A 21834-nucleotide genomic window follows, 5' to 3' on the forward strand; every position below is an offset into this window, starting at 1 on the left:
ACAGTAATAAGGAAGTTTCTAAGAAACTGAACTACGATACTTTCAAAACATTTCTGAACTCTGATCTCCCCCAATTCCAAATACTACTCCAAGGCTAATTTACTGACTTGGCCTTCTATGCTTCAAACACAGTTGGCAGAGGTCCATTAACACTGATGACCTTAGGTAACTAAATCCAACAAGTTCCAGAGTTGATCATCATTTAAAATTACCTCCATTGGGCCAAGGTGTATAAACATCTGGTTCTAGACTCTAAAACAAGTCATTTCATCATATCAATTGAAACAAAAACTTCACTTAAGACTTTAATGTGTCTTGGATCTCATTCATGCAGATGGATTAGTGGGAAACAGTCTAGCTCTGGATTTGCAATCAGAGGACCTGAGTTTAAACCCTGGCCCTGCCACTTACTTAATCCCCTTACCAGCTCCCACCAATTCTTCTTCCATTCAAGCTTATCTACAATTTAGATTGAGGACAAGAAACATTCTCATACATCTTTGAGCAAATATGAAGTATAACACTGTTTCCAACTTCTGGGAAAGTAGTACTCAAAAATGCCTCAGTGGCATACTTTGAAATTTTGTAGTGGATCTGAAAAATGGAAAAGGATATTCAAAGGAATAAGTAAGCCAAGACTGCCTTAACAACTCAGGGTTACTCAGTAAGTTAAGAAATGTGTGAAAGGGTTGCGAAGTTTTTGTACTAGGACTTTTCCTAGTTGGAAACACCTATTAAAAGGAACAACTATTAGCCAATTTTGTCTCATGCTAGCTACGGATAATTTTGACCATTAAGAAAACTATATGGAACAAACAACAAACAAATTTGAAGTTTTGTTTGCTAAAACTGGTAAAGTGTAAGATGTGGAAGATTATTTTTCTACACTGAAAAAAAAGTGTTATGATTATGAGGCAACACTTGCAGCACCTAACTCTTCTCTCTAAAGTTCAGAAGACCTATTAAACTCTTTAGAGTTGCTCAGTTTTATTCTACTTCTGACATCTTTAGGTACTTTCAGAAATCCAATTATGTCATCCTCTGCAATTTTCTGATATCCTGTGGTAGGCTCCCCATCAAAAAATAAGTGGAAAGATGTGACATTTTAAAAAAATAATTTTTGATAACTTAAAAGAGTTTTTTGGTGAAGCACTGTTTAATTATCTATATTAGCTTTGTGATCAAAATAAAATAAAATGGCACTTATATAGAGCAAGACAAGTCTTTGGCAAGAAAGATTTGCTACTCTGCAGAAAGACAGACTGTTCTAAATAAAGTTAGTTCTGAAATAATAGGTAGATGAATTGTATCTAATCAAAGTAACTTCATAAAATGCACACACTACTTCCCTGAATTCACAAAAGAGAAGGGAATTTACAAAATGGATCTTTATTAAATGAAAGAAAAATCTGTTTGGTGGGTCAAATATGAAATAGAATATACAAAAACTTTACATCAGATCTCTCAGTCAAAGAAAGAAAATCCTATCTAAGACAAACTAGCACTCATTCCTTTTATGAAGAAAACAAATGCGTGAATAAGTTCCTTATGGCAGTACAGGATGGCAGAGCATCATACACTGTGCTAAAATTTCAGGTTACACAGAAGCAAAGTTTAAAATCTAAACAATAGTCTTCTAAAGAGCCCAACTATTTTAGAAAGTAACTTAAAAATAAGAAATTTGATCATTACGTATTCTTTCAGAAGCAAGTGATGTGGATGTCAAGTGTAGAGTCCATGAAGTCTGCTTATCACATTTTCAGTTTCTATACAAATATAAATTGTTTTGTATTTTAAAATCCTTTTTATATTTTTGATAGCTTTAACTGTGAAAAAGCACACTAGATCATCATATTCTTGTTACATCATTCCTTTTATCTTGTCTGTTCCCCTGAAATCTTACCCCAAATCATGTGCTGTGGTATTAAAAAAAAAAACAAAACCCTGCAATGTGTCAATAAATCACATACCCTCCTACTACTATATATTCTGTAAAATTCAACACTTCTTTGGCATTGCACACCAATTCCCCTTTTAATACTTTTGCTATTTAAAAAAGTAGACTTTGACTGTAGCAAAACACCTTAAAAACACCTATTTCTGATTGTGTAAAATAATGTGTTGCCTTTTTGTGTTGACTTACAAAATATACATACTGGCTTTGAGGGAGAAAAAAAATAACTGAGTGCTACCATATGGGGCTCATTTGAAGTCTGTGATCTGTTACAAGAAATAAAACATAATTACAAATCCTCCTCCCCTCCAGATGTCACATGAAGTCATTCAACTCGGCTTCAAGTGCAGCTGCCATTTCATCTGCCTCAGAGCTGCTTCCCTCCTCATCTTCATTACTGGACTCTTTACTAGATTCACTGGCAGCATCATCCTCATTCAGCTTCCGCTTGTGGCCTCTGTAAATGTATTACAAAAGGGTTAGTGAGATTATAGTTGTGCACTCAAAATATTGCATCACAAAACCTGTACTTAATTTAAAAATCTGTGAATTAAGAAAAAATATTGTATTGGTCCTAACAATACTCCAAAATCTGTGATTTCAAACAGTGAGGGTACTCCTTTCCTCCATCTATGCTGATCACCAACCATCTAGCAGATGGTCTATCCTGGAGATTTTCTGTGCTAAAAAGGTTTGTCATTCTTCACCCAACCTAGGGATCAGCTTTTCCAACACTAGTAAGTTGGTCACTGAATAATAATCCATGACCAGGTCCATTTTAGAGTCTTTCCAGCTGGCAGGGCTTATGATAATAATGGCAAGCATCCAGGACAATCTTCACACTACACTAAAGCATCAATGTGTAGGATGTACATGGATGTAATCAAAATCTATGATACCAAGAATGTTTAAACCAACTAGGCAATGCACACTAGAATTACCAGGAAGAAACTTTAGCTTCAGTCTATTCTATGGCCATATGCCAGTATCATATGACTCCTCATGAGTGCTGAGGCTTACTTCCCCTTGGGTAGTCATGTGATGAATTTGGGAATGTTTGCACTCACCTTGGGGTAAGTTCTAAACTGTAAGCTTTAAAGAATGTTAAAACTGGAGTTCTATGTCATATGGAGGCATTTGGGAAAACTAGTTAAAGTGAGACACATAAGGATCCTACGCATATTTGGAAATGAAAAAAAAAATCATTACCTATTCTTTCATGTAACAGATTTGATGTTCACAGTTCAAATGAGGGGTTGTTTTTTCAACAATTCATGGTTGGCCTTAAGCTTAAGAGTTATAGAACTTTGAAATGATATAAGCTGACTAGAAAAGATAAACAGCTTCATGTCTAATGACAAACAAGACAGTTTACTTTCTTTCATTTTTAGAGAAAAAAGAGGAATGTTCCAGGCCTCCTGTATTCTCATAATAGTTCTATCCTTGCGTTCCTTTTCTCGCACAGAAAACAATTTAATGTGTCAACTTAAAAAATCAACAGCATGTGAGGCATTATGTGCCAGAGTGAGTTTGTACCATCCTAAGTTTGGTTCTCAGCTCAACAAGTGTTTGGCTAATAAGACGTATTTCTACTGTGAGCTATGCATATTAGCAATATTAAATATATTAATATAATGTTAGTGATTATATGAATGATCTGAGAATTTAATTTGTAATATGTATCTGTATTTTACATTATCTCAAATGAATAAACATGTAATTTATTATGATAAATTGTACTAAACAAAGTAACTGTTAACATTGTAATTATAACATGCAATACTAGAAGTAAAAATGGCAAAATTTGTAGCATCTGTCACAGCAAGATTTCCTTTTTTTAGCTTTTGATGAAATGAGAAGGCAACTGTTTATTTTTTCACAGAAACATTTGACATTTATTAAGCACTCAAAATGTACTAGTATAATGGAGCTATTTACAGAGAAGGAAGTGAAGACACATGGACAAGTGAGACCACTGTTCCGTAGTCACACAAGGCACATGCTGTAGCCTTTTTATACAAAATGTGGATTCTTTACAACTTCAAAGACTAACCATGTTAGCATGGAAGCTAATCTCAAATTCTTTTATCAGTTTAGAAAATATATTCCATACTTTCCTTCACATGACCATAGAATGTGATGTCCACATGATGTCCCTTGATGGTCACAAATGCAATAAACTGGAAAATAATGAATGATTTACCTGCTACTTAAAGGCTTAGAGTAGTGAATTAAATGCTGTTTTAAAGGACTGGATATTTAATGAATTTAATGAATATCCATTTAACAGATGCACAGTTATCCCTTCCACATTGTGACTTTTCCCATGGCAGTTTCACTGTATTGTGGGGTCAGCATAAGAAACTAAATGGGAATTTGAGGGAGTTCGGTGGAAGTTGCAGATGACACGAGAAGCCAGTAGACAACACAGGAAAAATTTAGAAACTCAGAAATGCATAAAATATATGTATAGCATTGTATAAATACCACTCACGTTTTACAATAAGGTAAACATCCCATAAAAGAAAAAGTACTTCTTCTCTGATATGAAGGGAAGAGACAAAAAATTTTATGCAGATTTTCCAGATAGCAGGGGTGCCGTACCCATAACCCCCATCATGTAGAATGGATGATTGTGTATATGTGTGTGTGGCAATATTTTAAATTAAGTTTGCCTCAGATACTTAACAGCTATTTAACCTGGGGCAAATGACAACCTCTGTCAGACTCAGTTACCTCATGTATAAAATGGGGATAATGACAACATCTACCTTCTAGGGTTGTTGTGAGGACCAAATGAGATAATACATGTAAAATGCTTCGCAGACTTTAAAATACTACAGGTGTGTAAGCTATTAACATATGCTGTGGAAGAAACAAAGATGAACAAGGATTGAGGTCTGCCTTCAAGGAATTCAAAAGACAGACATACCAATTAATATGTTAAAGGACAGTATGTAATAAGTGTCATAAAAGAGATGTATAGAAACCTTAAGAGAAAAGGTTTTTGCTTGTAGTGAACAGGCAAGGCATTACAGAGAGGAGCATTTCAGTTAAGTACTGGAGGATGGGTCAGACTTCAACACGGCAGACAATAAGAAAAGACAGACAGGGTAACCACAGGGAGTATAATTAATGACTTTGTTCTGGCAGTTTTTACATTTGAAAATGAACAATAACTAAGTGGATCTGGTAGCAGCTAAATAATATACGTTAGCTGGTCCCTGGCAAAAAAATGCCACCTAGAATGCCAATCTAGAATGTCACACCACAAATTCATTCATTTCAACATTGGCCAAAAAGTGCTATTTGACTACCATATGAAGATCTGCTAACCACTAGATCAAAAATATCCAGCTGTAAGTTGATACTAAATAGTGACTGAAAGTGCTGAGGAATTTAATTAGAAAGTTAATATTTTCCATAGGAGGTTATTAAAAGTAATCACCTTTATTAACTTCTTTATTAAACAGTGAACTAAAAAGAATGCTAGATTAAAGACTGGTAAATGTCATTAAACTTTATTACTGGTTACTACTGAATAAGTTTCAATGGCAGTTTGAAGTATTCTCTAATTAGACTTGTCCTAATTATGTTTCTAAAGCAGCAACATTTCAACCAGCAAATTCAAAGACAAGCAGTCTGCAGAATCAATTTCATACTGTTTTAATCTAGTCATCTTCTAAGAAAATACAAATTCACTCAACAGTACTTTTAGAAATGTTCTTCAATAGATTAGTGACCTCACTGACGGGGGTGCCCCCTCCAACCCATTAGCAGAGACTGAAATATACCCATATCTTCTCATGCTCTCTGACTCATTCTGTGACCTCCCGAGAAGGTCCACCCAAAATGCCTTAAATCTGATTATATATATGCCTTAATATATATCTATATATCTATAGCCTTATATATATAATGCCTTAAATATTATTATATCCTATAATTATATTCTGATGAAAAAGAAAAACTGACAGTTACACACACAAAACCCCTACTAATTTTCTTTTCTCTCAAAATGCATGGTGAATTACTAGTCTTCAGTTCATCAGATAAAATGAACTCCTTTTGAACTTTTTTGTTCTAGATGCAAACATCTCTTCCCTCCCCCCATTCTTTAGCACGACTACTAGGCTTGAAAACAATTTTCCGATCTGATTATTTTTTCTGTTAAACTGGCTCCAAAAATGGGTGAATGTCAATCTTTGCATCCTTCCCAATTACTAGAAAATACATGCTTAATTTCGAAGCCTGGTCTAAATTAATTTCTAGTAGAAAGGGAATTGAGACTTAAAATTATATTTCCCAGTTCTACCATTCATAGCTACATAATTATATGAAAATAATTTCCCCCTTTTTTTTTGCCTTTCCCTTCCAAATTCAATGTGGATAATTATTTTTCTCTCTATGTTAGATGTAATGGATTATTAAGAAAATTTTTACAAAATCAGTTATTTTAAAAACTGAGGTGTTCTATGTAATTAAAAAATTTTATCTGCATGAATTTTGAGGAAATATTTAATTCTTTTTGCCCTTAGGAACAACTGTATTTTGTACTCAGGAAAAAGTTTTGGTTCTGCTACTATGGAACCAAAAAGATCAGGCTCAAAGCAAGCAAAAACAAAATATATCTTATTCAATTTTAATTTATTATTATTAGAAATCTAAAACTTAAACTGTAAGGAGTCCTCATGTTTGGGGTGGGTTTTTTTGCCCCTTATTAAAGATACTGTGAGTAGAATTTGATTTTCCTGTACAAGTGATTGAATGACTAGGGGTTAAGTTCCTGACTAAAGGTGAAAGACTTAAGTGCTTTATTCAATCAAAATTACTCATATCATAGAATAAAGGTTTCTACATTATATAAACCTCAGCGAGTAATGAATCACTTAAAAGTACAATTAATAAAGTATTGTAAGTATAAACTGTACTTTGTACATTTCCTTTCTTATCTATAATGAAATAAATCAGATGATTAAACACTTCCAGAAAAATCAGGTGATCTTGTGGGGCAGGCTTTGAGGGAAATTTTCAAAGCTATCTCCAGGAGACTTTGGGGATGGCTTGCAACCACATGCAGGCTTTTTGGAGAAAGTGATTGAGGGGTGTCTATTTCACTGCCTTCTTCTCCCCACTCAAGATCTGCCTATAGGAAGCATAGGCATTAAAGACCAAGTTGCAACACCACCTTACTTTGGAAAATCTTTCCTTCCTTAGCTTCTATCAACATTATCTTTTCTTGGTTCTCTTCTTGGATTGCTCTTTGTCTCCTCTGCTTTACCCTCCTCCTCCAGTACACTAACTACTTTCCCCGCCACTGACCCCAGTGTTGTTGATGATCCACAGCCTTAAAGTCCTCCCCAACTCTGCTACTCCCTTCAACTTCTACAGACAACTAGTTGCTAAGTCTTATCAATTCTAACCCTCCAGCAACATCTCTCATACACATCTCCCATACACATCTCCACTCCTTCCCCATAGTTTAAGCACTCAGCTTGGATTACTGCAATAGGCTTTTATTTGGTTTCCTTGTATGAGTCCCTCTTCGATAAGTTCCCTACACTGCCAAACTAATATTTAGGAACATGGGCTTGGCTGTGCTATTCTAACTTCAAACTCTTCAACTGATCACTACTGTCCTTAGGATATATATAAATTATACATTTCAATATGTGTGTGTGTATACACATACACACACACACATTTAAATGTTAGTCTGGCAGTTCAAGTCTTACATATCAAAGGATAAGAGCTACCATTCTTCTCAAATTACAAACTGTAAACTTATCAATCATATGAAAGAATATTCGAAATCACTAATAGTAAGAGAAATGCAAATCATTAAGAAAAACTATGAAATTTCAGTTCATACCCAGCAAATTGGCAAAGATTACAAAGTTTGGAATGGTTAGCTTTGGAGGGGTTGTGGAAAGACAGGCACATTAACGCATTGTCAAACCATTCATGAAGGCAGTTTGGAATTAAGTAAATAAAATGACTAGATTGTCCATATCCTTTGACCCAGAAGTCAAAGGGACTGAGTGGCTACTACTAACATAAAACCCAAGGAGGTCAGTAGGGAGGGGGTGAGAGTAGAGTGGAAAAACAAGCATTTAGTGCACACTCCCTCTTGAAATTTCTTTGTATTGACTTCATTAATATTTTGCATTGACCTCTCTGTGTCCGTGTGGCCTCATCCTAGTAAAACACAAACTCCATAAGGGCAAGGGCTGTTTTATGTTGGTCTTTGCATTCCTAATACCTGAAAGAGAGCCTGGTGAACAGTGAATACTTAATGCACATTTGCTGTAATGAACTGAAGTTGCAGGTTGCTCATTTTGCTGCATGTGAAACAGAAGAAGAGGATTTGAGATGCTGAGTTACTGTATCATCAGCCCTAGCTTGGATCAAGATGTTATAAAAGGCATAAATGCCTTTAAAATTCATGGGCCAAATCTTATTTGCACTGAATTTAAACTTCTTTGATCCTTTTAGTATATTGCTACTTCAAAGTGTCAAAAACTTTGGCTCAAATGGTGACTTTGATGAATCTTAAAATTTGTTAGACACCTACTATGCCCTAGATAAGGCAAAGCAACAAACATTTGTTACATGTTCACTGAGCTAGGCACTGGGCTGTGTCCAGCTGAGGGAGCTGCAAAAGATAAATAAGATAGTCTTTACTTCAAAAAAATTTACAATCCAGCAGAGATATTTGGACATGAATAGTTCTGATTTAAAACCGGGCCTGTCTTTGGCTTTCTTTGCATTCCCAGAACTTAATGGTCAATAAACATTTATTAAGCTCCTACTATGTGCCAGGCACAGTGTTAAGCACTGCAGATACACAGAAAGACAAAAACCAGCCTCTTCTCTTAAGGAGTTCACAGTCTAATGGGGGAGACAGCATGAGAAAAACAAAAATATGAACAAGATTTACATAGGATAAGTTGAGGGTAGTCTCAGAATTACTAAGACTAAGGACTAAGGTCTTTGAGGACTTTAGTTAAAACTTGAAAGAAACCAGGGAAATTACAAGATGTAAATGAGGAGGGGAGTTCATTCTAGGATGGAGGAGAGCAAGTGAAAACGTCCAGGACATGTGTCTATTGCAAGGAACAGCAAGGCCAGCATCACCGCATTTCAAAGTACGAAGTGGGGAAGGGGTGGTCTAAGAAGACTGGAAAGGTAGGAAGGGGTCAGGTGAAGTTTTAAAGCCCAACATTTTATATTTGATCCTGCACATGTATAAAATTGGTGTGATTAGTGGCTGTGGCTGGAGAGTGATAATTGCTTTGACGGAGCCTAAATTTAATCAGTAGGTAGTCTATCTCTTTGTGCCTTTTAATTTTGACTGAACAGACTGGATTAGAGATGCTGAAACTATAGATGATGTGCTCTCATTTTTAGCCTTTTTTTCGACTCTTTGACCTTTGTTCTAGCCAGCCTATAGTCTAAATGCTCATACATAGTTGCTTCTGAAATGAACATCTCACACACACTCTCTCTCTCTCTCTCTCTCTCTCTCTCTCTCCCCCCTCCCTCTTCCTTCCTCCCTCTCTCTCTCTCTCTCTCTCTCTCTCTCTCTCTCTCTCTCTCTCTCTCTCTCTCTCTCCTTTGCTTCCTGTTAGTTAAGAAATTGTCCATATGTTTTTTGGAGATCCACATAGTGCTCATTATATCCATAATAACTTTTTTGGGGGGAAATTATGACAAAGTGCAAAGCTCATGAGTGGTCTTTGGCCTTTTTTATTCTTTATATTCCAACACGATTTTTACTATCTTGCCTTTTGCAAACTTTTGCATCAGAGTCATAGGGTAAAAAAATATATCTAGATTTTGTTTCAATGACTCACTGTGTGACTTTGAACAAGTCACTGAACATCCCTGGATCTTAATTTCTTTGTCTATAAAATGAACAGGTTAGATTAGATGGATTTCGGTGATTCCATTCAGCCCCAAATCGAGGACCCTATGATTTTGTTGATTTCTTCAGAGGACTTCTTTGCAATGAATGTTGGCGTCTAAGTTCTCATTATCTTGATAATGGCAAACCTAAATGCTTATCACGAGCAGTGATAGTGAGGAGAGATAATCAGGCATCCCGTGAAATGAAATTTCCTGTTGCCTTTGGACACAAAAACCTAACAACACTAAATCTCTTATTCAGATGTGAGCTATTTTTCCATTTTATCTGCAACTTCTTATGTATTCTATTTATATCTATATTGGGAATATCACTATGGTTATGGCTCAATTCCTTCATCAATGTGTCAATTGATTCAACAATGCTCATAAATTAAATGTCTCAATAGTTAATGTACAACATTTTTCAGTATCAGGCATACAGAAATGTGAGAAATAATTCTAGGCTAAAAATGAGGCCATGTAAAAGTGATGATTTTTACTATTTTTCTGTTTTATACTGGATTTTTAAAATTAAGTTTTAAAAATAGGTTATTCCATTTTCCACCATAGGTTTTTTCCCCCCACCCCCAGCCTTACTTTGTTTTTTGTTCATTGATAAGGCAACCATATAATATTTTAGTATAGGCAGAATCCAGTATATTATGTGACCAATTAAAATCTTGTATATACTATCTGAGCAAAACAAGAAACCTGATCTAGAGGGAGTCTGTGAACTTGTTTTTTAAAATTTTTTTGGTAACTATTTCACTATTATTAGTGTTTTTTGTAATTTTACATATTTTATTTTATGCATTTAAAAACATTACAGTGAGAAGAGCTCTGTTAGGCTGCCAGAGGAGTCCACGATACAAAAAGGTTAAGAACTCTTATTAATACTGGAACAAATGAAATTATTCCTTTTCCTAGCAGATATTTCTAAAATTGGCAGTGCTGAATAATAACGATGATGATGATATTAAAAACAATTTCATATTTAAAATATCTAGGTTGTTTTTTTTTTAGAACAATTCTGGGGTAATGTTTTTATTTCTAGCCATTTATTCACATTAAATTAGGAAGACAATGTGGTATAGTGGAAAAAATGCTGGGTTTAGAGTCAGAATAACTGAGTTTGAATACTAGTTTCTTTATGTCCTTATGTCCAGGTACTATATCACGTCAGGCAAGAAGACCTCTATGGGCTTAGGTTTTTTCATCTATAAAATGAAGGGGCTGGGTCATGGGATGATCACTAACATCTCTTCATATGATCCTGTGAGGAAGGCAGTGTGATGTAATGGAAAGTTTATTGAACTTGAAGTTACCAGAGGCGTGTTTGAAATCCAGCTTTGCTAGAGAATAGTTTGGCAGAAATAAGGTATTGACCAACATCTCACATTCTATTTTGTTACTGATATTTGCTCGTGCCTGACATTTCATGACCCCATACATAAACCATAGCATGCCAGGCTGTTCTTTCTCACACTATCTCTTAGTCTGTCCAAGTTCATGTTCACTGTTTCCATGACACTATCTATCCATCCCATCCTCTGCTGTCTCCTTTTCATTTTGCCTTCAATCTTCCCCAATATCAGAATCTTTTCCAATGAGTCCCGCCTTTTCATTATGTGGCCAAAGTATGTAAGCTTCAGTATTTGACTTTCCAGTGGATGGCCTGTATCAATTTTCTTAAGCAGTGCCTGTATCTACTTTTGTTTAACTGACTACACCAAAGTTTTTGACTGTGTGGGTCATAAAAAAATGTGGAAAGAGATATACCAGATCGTCTTACGTGTTTCCTCAGGAACCTGTATGCAGGCTAAGAAGCAACAGTTAGAACTACACATGGAACAACTGATTGGTTTAAGATCAGAAAGGTAGTACAACAGCTGTATATTGCCATCTTATTTACTTAACTTATATGCAGAGTACGTCATGTGAAATGCCAAGATGGATGAATCAAAACCTGGTTGCTTTTAAGGTTGCTGGGAGAACTGTCAACAATCTCAGATATGCAGATGATAACACCGTGATGGCAGAAAGTGAAGAGGAATCAAGAAGCCTCTTAATGAGGGTGAAAGAAGAGAGTATAAAAGCTGACTTGAAGCTTAACATCAAAAAAACTAAGATCTTGGCAACTGGTCCCATCATTTCCTGGCAAATAGAAGGAGAAGAAATGGAAGCTGTATCAGATTTTGTATTCTTGGGCTCAAAGATCATTGCAGATGGCAACTGCAGCCATGAAATTAAAAAAGTATTTGCTCCTTGGAAGGGAACTATGGCAAACCTGGAGAGCATACTAAAAAGCAAAGATATCACCTTGCTGACAAAGATCTGTATAATCAAAGCCATGGTTTTTCCAGGAGCAATTTATAGCTGTGAGAGTTGGACAATAAGGAAAGCTGAACACTGCAGAATCAACACTTTTGAACTGTGGTGCTGAAGAGTCCTTTGAACAGCAAGGAGTCAATACTTAAAAGAAATTAATTCAAGCTATTCACATTGTATACTAAAGTAAACCCCAAATGGACATGTGACTTAGGACATATAAGGTGAAAACACGAGCAAATCAGAATTGAGGATGAAATTACCTTTCAAATTTGTGCAAAAGGGGAGAGTTTATAACTAAACAAAAAATATAGAGGATCCAAGATAATAAAATAGAACAATTCTGATTATACAAAATTGAAAAGCTTCTGCACACAACAAATCTAATGCAGTTAAAACTGAAAGGGAAACAGGTAATGAGGGGGGAAAAAATCTTTACACAAAGTTTCTCTGATAAAGGTCTCTTATCCAAGATATATACCGAAATAATTAGAATTTATAAAACTAAGAGCTATTCAGAGGATAGCAGGCAACTTTCAAAAGAAAAATTCAAGATATGAATGATATATGAAAAATGTTCCAAATCACTAATAATTAGAGAAATGTATATTAAAGCACCTAATAGATTGGCAAGGATGACAAAAAAAGGAAAATGACAAATATTGGAGGGATTGTGGGAAAAATAGGCACAACGGTGCTGTGAATTGTGGATTTCACAATTTCCAGGAAATTCTAGAAAGTAATTTAGAAGTAATCCTCCAAAATAATCAAATACTACATACAAACAAGGCGAAAGGGGTAGGAACTGTTCTTGAAGAACAACACTGCCCCAGAGAAATGACAGTTATGGGAGAACAGAGGTCTGTGGGGAAGAGCATAGGGATGCGATCTTTACTGTCCCTACCTCCATGGACAGGCTAGTGGCTTGGACATGCAGCTAGATCTGTATCCTGATCCAAGGCCTTGAAGCCACTAAGGCTCCAAATTACAGTAGGCAAAAGTCTGGCACTAGCCTTGTCACCTGTGAGGTAAGGCAGTGAAATCAGACTGTTCTTTGAATTGCCTAATAAGGAATGAGGGACAAGGACCCAGGAAACTTAACTCTAACGGTGCCACAGCAGGCAAGCATTAGGGGAAGAGGGCAATGCCCTATTAGTTAAGCTTTATCATATATGCATCACTGGTTCACAAATACTCTTTGACTTATTACTAGGCCCATACCCTGAAGACATCAAAGAAAGAGTAAAAGAACCTATATGTACAAAATGTTTATAGCATCTTTTTTACAAGTAGCCAAAAACTAGAAACTAAATTGGTATCCCACTATTAAGGAATGGCTAAACACAACATGCTAAATAAATCTAATGGAATATTATTGTAAAAAATGAGAAAATAGATACTTGTAAGGGAAACTGGGAAGACCTCTATGAGCTGATGCAAAATAAGGTTGAACAGAACTAAGGGATCAATTTATATAATGACACTGACATTATAAAGGAAAAACAAATTTGAAAGACTTTAGATCTCTGATCACTACAATGTAAACCAGTCCAGAGGCCTAATGATGAATTACAATACTTACTTCCTGACAGAAAAATTATGGACAATTAAAATGCACAGTGAAACATATATTTCTAGAAATGGCTAACATGAGAATGTTTTTCTGGATTAAGAAAATGCTATTAGAATTTTATTTTTTCATTTAAAAAATTATTCAATGAGGAGAGATAATAAATGCTCCCAAAATAAATAAATAAATCAATAGAAATCTAACTCTGCCATTTAGTACTGATGTGACCTTAAAAAAGCGAAGGGAGTTGGGCTAGGTGATTTCTAAGTTTGTTCTTTTTTTTTTTTTTTTTTTTTAGTGTTAGCTATTTGAGAATGACAATAATAAACTAAATTTCAATTTCACAGTATAAAATGGGCTATTTTTCTCTTAATGACTCAGAAGGATTTATCATTTTATTTTTGAAATTAATATACTTTTGTCTAAGGAAGAAATTATACTTTATATAGTAAAATGCCAATAATAAAATTCACTGTCATAGATTCAATTTTATTATACCATTGGTCAAATTATGTTCCGAATTATCTCTTTCACAAGGAAAAGCATTATTCTTGACCTTGACAGTAATATCATAACTACAATGAACACCTAATGTTTGCAAATAATTTTAAGTAACAAAAATGTACAGAATGGTCTTTAATACTCTAGCTAATATTCTTCATGGAGTTAAATATTTATTGTGTGGGATCTTTTCTGATTATACTTTTACAAACTTAAAAAAAAACCTGCTTACTAGGTCTTATGGATGACAAGTTTCCTCAATAGTGAGCATTTCAAAGATATGAAAATTCTCATTCTATTTTAACTTTCCATTCTACATAATAATGATGATGATAATAACAGTTGGCATTTACATAACACTTTCAGGTTTATACTTTACCAACACTGTCTTGTTTTATCCTTACTATAACTCTGGGAGATAGGTGCTATCATTATCTCCATTTTTCAGATGACAAAACTAAGGCAGACTTACCCAGAATGACACAGCTATTAAGTATCTGATGAAAGACTTGAACTCAGATCATCCTGACATTCTTTTTGTCCAGCAAAGGTATATGAGGAATTACTTTAAAGGACAAGCCCAAAGGGGTGGGGAGGGGAGAATGAGTGTCAGTCTGGGGACTGGTAAAGCACAGCAATAAATTCTGAGGTTTATTCTCTTCAACCTCTTTACTGATGTCCTGGCCACTGAAAGTTTGGGAGACTGTTAATACCTCTAAAGGGAGGAATCGAATTCACCATCTTCCTAAGAAATTAGGTGGGTTACAACAACAATGAAATTCAATACCAACAGGTATAAGCTAGTACTGGAGAGATTAAAATTCAATGCACAACATATGGGAGATAGAAGGACTGGCTAGACATAAAGTAATGCAAAAAGTCAACAATCTTTGCTACCCATAAATTATGAATAATCAATAGCATCACACTATTAAAAAGGAGACAAAATGACAAATCAGCTTGCTTTAGTAAAAATAAACATATGAAGGTTTTGAACGCATCCTTCATCCTGCAACAGATCCTGTGACAGTACTAGGTCCAGGTCTGCTGACTACTTTTTAAGATGGGTATGAAAGAATCAGAGTTTTAGAGTAGGGGGAAAAACAGTATGAGTTCTATGAGCAGACTTACAAAAGGATTAGAGTTGTTTAATCTTAGGAGAAAGAAGGCTAAGGGATAACTCAGTGCTTTAAATCATAAAAAGTGTTTTAAATTAGAGAGATGCTGATTAACTGTTTCCTCTGTCTATGACCAAGAAGAAAAATGTTTAAACTAAAGCAGAAAGGAAATAAAGAACATCTTGTGCAAAACAGTACAGCAAGGAATATCAAAAGGCAATTGTGAAATCTCTAAGTCTAAGGATCTTTGATACTGAACTAGATGCCAAAAGGGTTGCATTGTATAATCTTCAATATCTTTATAATTATTGTGATGGCTTATTTTTGCACACTCCTCACCTATCCCTCACCTTGTAGCAATCCAGAGTAACACATATATGTGAAGTACACTTGAAGGATTTAATGGCTCACATGCCTCTGGGAATAAACTTTTTTGCGGAATGCAACCAAATTTTGTTCTTTTACAGGTCAAACCAAATTATATTATTAATAAGACTTACTTTTCCCCACATCACACATAAGCATTCTTCTATCTTATTCTTTCCCAGGTTATCCCATTCTCTTGGCTCTGGGAAAGGCCAGTCACTTGTGCTGCTTATAGAGTCCTTAATATGCAACAACATAGTGTCTGCCTTTGTAATTAAGCAGAAATTAGTTCCATTTACGTGTTTTTCATCATCATGTTAACATCTATTTCTAGCTCTGCTCATTTACTTAATCAAGCATTGCATGCAAGAATGGTATCTGCTTCTCATGTTATGGAAAATGTTGGCATATTCTCTCTTCTCATATTAATAACTTAGTTAGGCACATGTTTCATCTCTTAGAAAAATCTCTTCAGGAAGTGATTGGTTTTTTATTTTGTTCATGGATGCCATGGTATTTGGTACATGATCCTGCATGTAGTACTCAAATACTTGTCTAATTGAATTGCATGCTCAAGGTCAGGCTCATTATTAACCCTTTCTAAGCATATAGAACCTACGATAGGAAACCTATGATGATTCAACACACTGGAAAATTTATAGTCTGATTAAGGTCTTCCTCACCTGCTCAGCATTGACCTGAATAATTTAAATGTATGGAGAGAGAGCAATTGCCAAGCCTTGAGAATGCATTACTGATGATTTAAAAGCTGCATACCATTCACCCTTGTGTCATCCATCCAGCCTAAGGTCAATGACAGCTCAATGCTGCTATTTTTCCATAAGTTGACATTTTCTGCAAAATCCTTTCCTGAATCCCTAGGTATTTCACCAAGTGCCTGCTGGGCCTACTATTGTGCAAGGTCCTATGGGAAACATTTTTCAAATGCACACAGTACTACTGCCAGATAGGAAGAGGGCATTTGCACTGATCTTGAGCTACTTGGAACCTTTGGGGGTTGGAACACAGATAATATTAATATATGGTTTTCTAAGTAAATATGAAACCTGAAAGAAGTCTTATGTACAATTTAGTGCCTTCCTTTCCTATTTGAGTTTGATACGGCTGATCTAGGTGACTTTCTGAAATCTTTTCTAGTTCCAACATTTATAATTCTAAGTATGATATAAGTTGGCCACCTAATATGAAAGAAGGACCCAGGAGATTTGAATTTCATTATAAAAGTTACTATTTATTCATTGCATGACCTTGAACAAAAAGTTTCTATCTATTTTATTTTTGGGGACTACAGGGTCTCAACTTTTAAAATAGAATGAATGCTCATTGTTTACTTTATGGAAATGCTAAGAAAAATAACAAGGTTATGTCTTAGAAAAGCTGTCAGCTTTTTCAAAGAAAAATCTCAATAATGAGATAAACAATTACTGCTTGGCTAAAAACTGGACAGACAACAACAACCCAGACATAGCTCTTCTTATGTTATCTGACTTAATAATCACAAAATTAAACCAAAAGCTGACAGGTATACTTCTCCGCTGCCAAGATGAGAGAAAATCTTTCATTTATGCTTCACGTAAGACTGATTGAAAGAAATTAATTTACAGCACCTTTTATAACTCACCCAAAAATCAACTAAAAGGGAAAAACATTTGCTTGTATTTTCACAGGTTTTTAATGACTACATTCACAATAAATACCTATAGATTAGAAGATGATAATTTTAAACATCCTGAGTCAATGTTACCTCAAATAGCATTATTTGGCAGGAATCCCCCACTATTTTTGTGAAGAAAATTACTCCGACCTTTAAGTCTTGAGATTGGAGCAGTAGAGACTGTGGGGAAAAGGACCAAGTTTTAACAGAGTTTCCTTTCTGGGGTCAGGGGTAAAGAGTGAAAATTAATCCAACAGGAATCACAGAATCAATACCTTTATCAGCTAGGGCTCCCCTCTGGAAAGGGAAACTTAACAAATAAATAGAAAGTCTTACTGGCAACCTGCTTAGAAACTGACCAGATAAAGTTCTGAGATCTATGGTTAGATCCTGAAGCCCAAACCTCACCTGGTCACTGTTTGGATTCTGATGGCTCAGTGTGAGCATAAATAGCAATTGTTTCTGTTTTGGCCAGAAATCCTGAAGGTCTTCCCCTTCTAGACTGATTTTTTTTTTTTTTTGACTAGGTAAAAGAGGCCATTCTTTGCCTCATTTTTACCTAACCTTAATCACCGAGTGGACATTGCCTCAGTCAAACTGAGACCTGGAAGAGATTTTAGCTTAAAAAGGTTAAGGTTTTCCACTGCATCTGGGGTCATCTCCAGTCATCTTGATCTATATCTGGCCACTGGACTCAGATGGCTCTGGAGAGTAAAGTGAGGTTGGTGACTTTGCACAGCCTTTCCTCACTTAAATTTAATTCATTTGCAAATCATGATATCTCATTTCTGATGTCATGGTCCTCTTTAAGGACAAAGGATCCACCACCACAACAACCTAGATCCTGAAGTTACTGAGTTCATGGTAGGACTGGGTTTAGAACTCAGATATTTTCCTTACATCATACTACCTCAGCTTTGCTCCTAATTAATTCTGTCTCTTCTGGTAAACCATAATCTCTGTGGGCCTGTTTTTTCATCTGTAACACTAGAAGGATTGGCTTAGATGGTCTCAAATGCTATGACACCTATCAATGAAAAACTGCTAAAGTCAATCTGCTGAAGAAAAAAAAGTGCATGTGTACATATGTATGTGCATATAGATAAATATGTATATACACACACACACATATTATACCTTCTATTAGAGATGTATAATTAAATTTAATTAAAAGGTAGAATGGAAAGTAATTTGTAGTTCAAAAATCAGTTTTTAAATCCTGACACCTATGAGGTCTGCCATCTTAAGCAAGTCATTTAACCCCAGAGGGTAGCCAACAGACTGTGGACTTGGACTCAAGAAGATCTGAGTTTGAATCCAACCTCAGACACTTATTAACTGTGTGATACCAAGCAAGTCACACTCTTTCTTAGTTTCAGTTTCTTTATATATAAAATGGAGATAATAATAGCACCCAACTCACACGGTTGTCTATGAGGAACAAAAAAGATAATTGTATGTATATCTCACACACACATACACACATACAAACACATAGCACTTACTGCATTTTACTATATAAATGTCAGCTACTATTATCTTCCTGGGAAGGGGGAGAAGGGTGGGAGGTGTCTCAAAATTGAAGAGATTATACTCAATCTCTAAAATTCCTTCCACCTCTGGATCGATGATCCTATGAGTTTAACAGGTATTTATTACATGCAAGGTACAAAGACTAGGTACCAGAGATAAAGACAAGTAACACAGGTCCTGCTCTCAAGGAGCTTATAATTTGATAGGGACAAGGGGGAGATTAATTAATAAATGCACAAGCATCAACGATCAAAGGGAACCAAGAAGTGGAAAAGGCAGAGTGGTACCAGAAGAATGCAACAGAATCACTGATCGGACAGTATCACCAGGGTGTGCCTTAGACGTCTAGATTAAAATTCCATCTTCCATCATATCTTTAAAAAGGCAAAAGTGGCACTGAAAATCATCTAAGTCCAACTGTATTTTATAGATGAGGAAATCAATCACCAGAGAGTGACTTTTCCAAAGTAATAAAGTGCCAAGCAGAAGAAACAACATTCAAATGCAATTCCTCTTGCTGCCAAATGAGGAACCCTTTCCCATAATTTGAAAGGTATCTGCCCCAAATAACTTTCCTATTAACACACCAATGTGGTATTTTACAAACTTCAATTTAAAAATATTTATTAAACATCTCTTATTTGCAAATTACTAGAGACATAAAGCCAAAATTGAAAGCAATCCCTGCCTCCGAGGGGCTAATAACATGAATACACATAAATAAGTACAATATAAGGAGAAGTGAGGAAGGGGAGAACACTAGCAGGTGGAGAAATCAGTGAAGGCTTCATGAAAGAAGCAGTACTTGACCTTTGAATGAAGATAAATATTTTGAAAGGTAAAGATGAGGGAAAGAGTGCATTCTAAGCAGGAAAGGATGACCTATACAAATGACCTTTAGATGAGATAGTGTTGAATTTGGGAGAGAGGGAAAAATAGCTAGCAGTCCACTTTGGTTCTAATGTAGAGTTCACTGAAGGTAGGTGATAAGAGTGAAAGAAAATAAAGCTGGCTGCCATATTATAAAGAGCCTTAAATGCCATTCTGAGTTTGTATTTTATGCTGCAAGAAATGGAGCACCAGAGGTTGACAGTTGAGACCATTCAGCTTCAGAGGCTTCCAAGCTTTGTGACCCTAGGCAAGTTACCTAACTTCTCTTGGCCTCAGTTTCCGCAATTATAAAATAGGGATAATAACAGCACCTACCTAGAAGGGGTTGTTGTGGAGATCAAATGAGATAATATTTGTTAAGTGCTTGTCATATAGTTGATATTATAAAAAGGTTTATTCATATCTCTTCCTCCACCTTAATAAATTCCCAGATTTTGAGGAGTCAGATGTAGAACATCTCTCTCAAAGTAATAAATGCCATTTATGCATGCTATTTACCATGCATGCACAATTGCCATGAGATAATTATATGAACAATGCAATGTGTCAGATTAATTTTATTTTAATTTTATGGTAACACAACTGTTTGCATACCTTGGATATCCACTCACAACTTAAAAAAATAAGAGGAAACTTTAATCCATATCCTGTGAGGTTAGTTTACATTATCAGATAACTCTGGGTTGAGTCTTAGCGACCCTTTTTCAACCATCTCTCTCAGACTGTAACGACCCAAGACTGAGTCTCAGTGAAACCTGACAGCCAGCCTGAGAGTTTGTTCCCAGACTCACCTTCCTTGGCCAGGGACAGTTATACTTTGACTGGGTCAGATGTGGGAATTCCAGGTGAGTAAACTCCTACTAAATTCAGAACTACAGTATTACGATTAATTATTATTATTACCATCATTACGAGGATAATGACAATGACAATAATAATTATTATAGTATTTCCCTATCCACTGTGCCAAGTTGCCTTTATGTACGGTTAAATACGCTTTAACATCAGTTTGTCAGAATGCTATTATCAAAAATACTATACAAAATACATTTAAGGTATTGTAGCTTAATATTAAACCTGGTTTGTCAAGTCTGGACTATGAGTAAAAAATAACTTTTAAGGCCCAAATGCTGGAAAATCTGATTTCAGATTTTAGTTAAAGACCAGTCATTTAATGTTTCTGATTCTGTTTTATTCCATTAGTATAATGGGGATAATTAATTGTACCACATACCTTAGAGTGGCAAAGATAGCAGAGAGTAACAATACTGATTAGCTGTCTCCCATAACTATTCCAACAATGATCAAGGAAGGTCACCAGAATAAATGGCGATCACGAAATCCAAGGAGAAAATACAATGGGTCATTTTTCTAGCCCAGTTGAGTACAGGGAGCACAGAACAACTGTGGCTGTTGCTTTGACTCCCGCCACCCCCCTTACATTAAAGAAAAACATTTACACAAAACCAAGAGAAACAGAAACTGAACCTGACAGCGAATAGACAATATTTCATATAAATATGAATCCTTCTGCCCCACCCCCACCCCCCCTTTACTAAGAGGAGTAAGCTGGGCTGAATCATCAGTTCTGTAGGGTGGATGCTTGTAGGCATGACCTATATTGGATGAAGCTGAACTGGCTCTATGTGATCACTGTTTGCTTCCCTGGAGGCCTATTAGCCATCAGTGGCTCAGCAAACCACTGGTTCCTTGCTCTGGGATGCAGTTTGTATGGGCCTGGTAGACTTGAACACATTAAGATTAACTGGATGTTCTCTTACTGTCTTCCAAATTTATCTTGAGTATCAACTCTCTATTATTCATTTCCGAACCACTATTTCTGATCTAAAATTTCATTTTCTTGAAAGTGAAAGAAAAATAAGAGTTGAATTGTTTTGTTTTCTTTCCATCATAATATTCATTAAAGCCAGCTTAAGGCAGCTATTCCCCCTATCTAGCTCAAAGTCTCAACCTTCCCTCCCCCACACAA

General features: G+C 35.6%; 1 protein-coding gene across 2 annotated transcripts in view; it reads right to left on the reverse strand.

Moving 5' to 3' along the window:
- Nucleotides 1-1373: 1373 nt before the first annotated feature.
- The window catches only part of CTDP1 (CTD phosphatase subunit 1), a 154420-nt gene continuing 133959 nt past the window's right edge, over nt 1374-21834 (reverse strand). For both annotated transcript variants that reach the window (XM_072604043.1, XM_072604042.1), the window contains exon 13: nt 1374-2411. In XM_072604043.1, coding sequence (XP_072460144.1) covers nt 2270-2411 — 142 coding nt within the window. In that variant the 3' untranslated portion in view covers nt 1374-2269. The remainder of the gene's footprint in view (nt 2412-21834) is intronic.

The sequence above is a fragment of the Notamacropus eugenii genome, chromosome 4 (genome assembly GCF_028372415.1).
Source record: "Notamacropus eugenii isolate mMacEug1 chromosome 4, mMacEug1.pri_v2, whole genome shotgun sequence".
NCBI classification, from domain to species: domain Eukaryota; kingdom Metazoa; phylum Chordata; class Mammalia; order Diprotodontia; family Macropodidae; genus Notamacropus; species Notamacropus eugenii.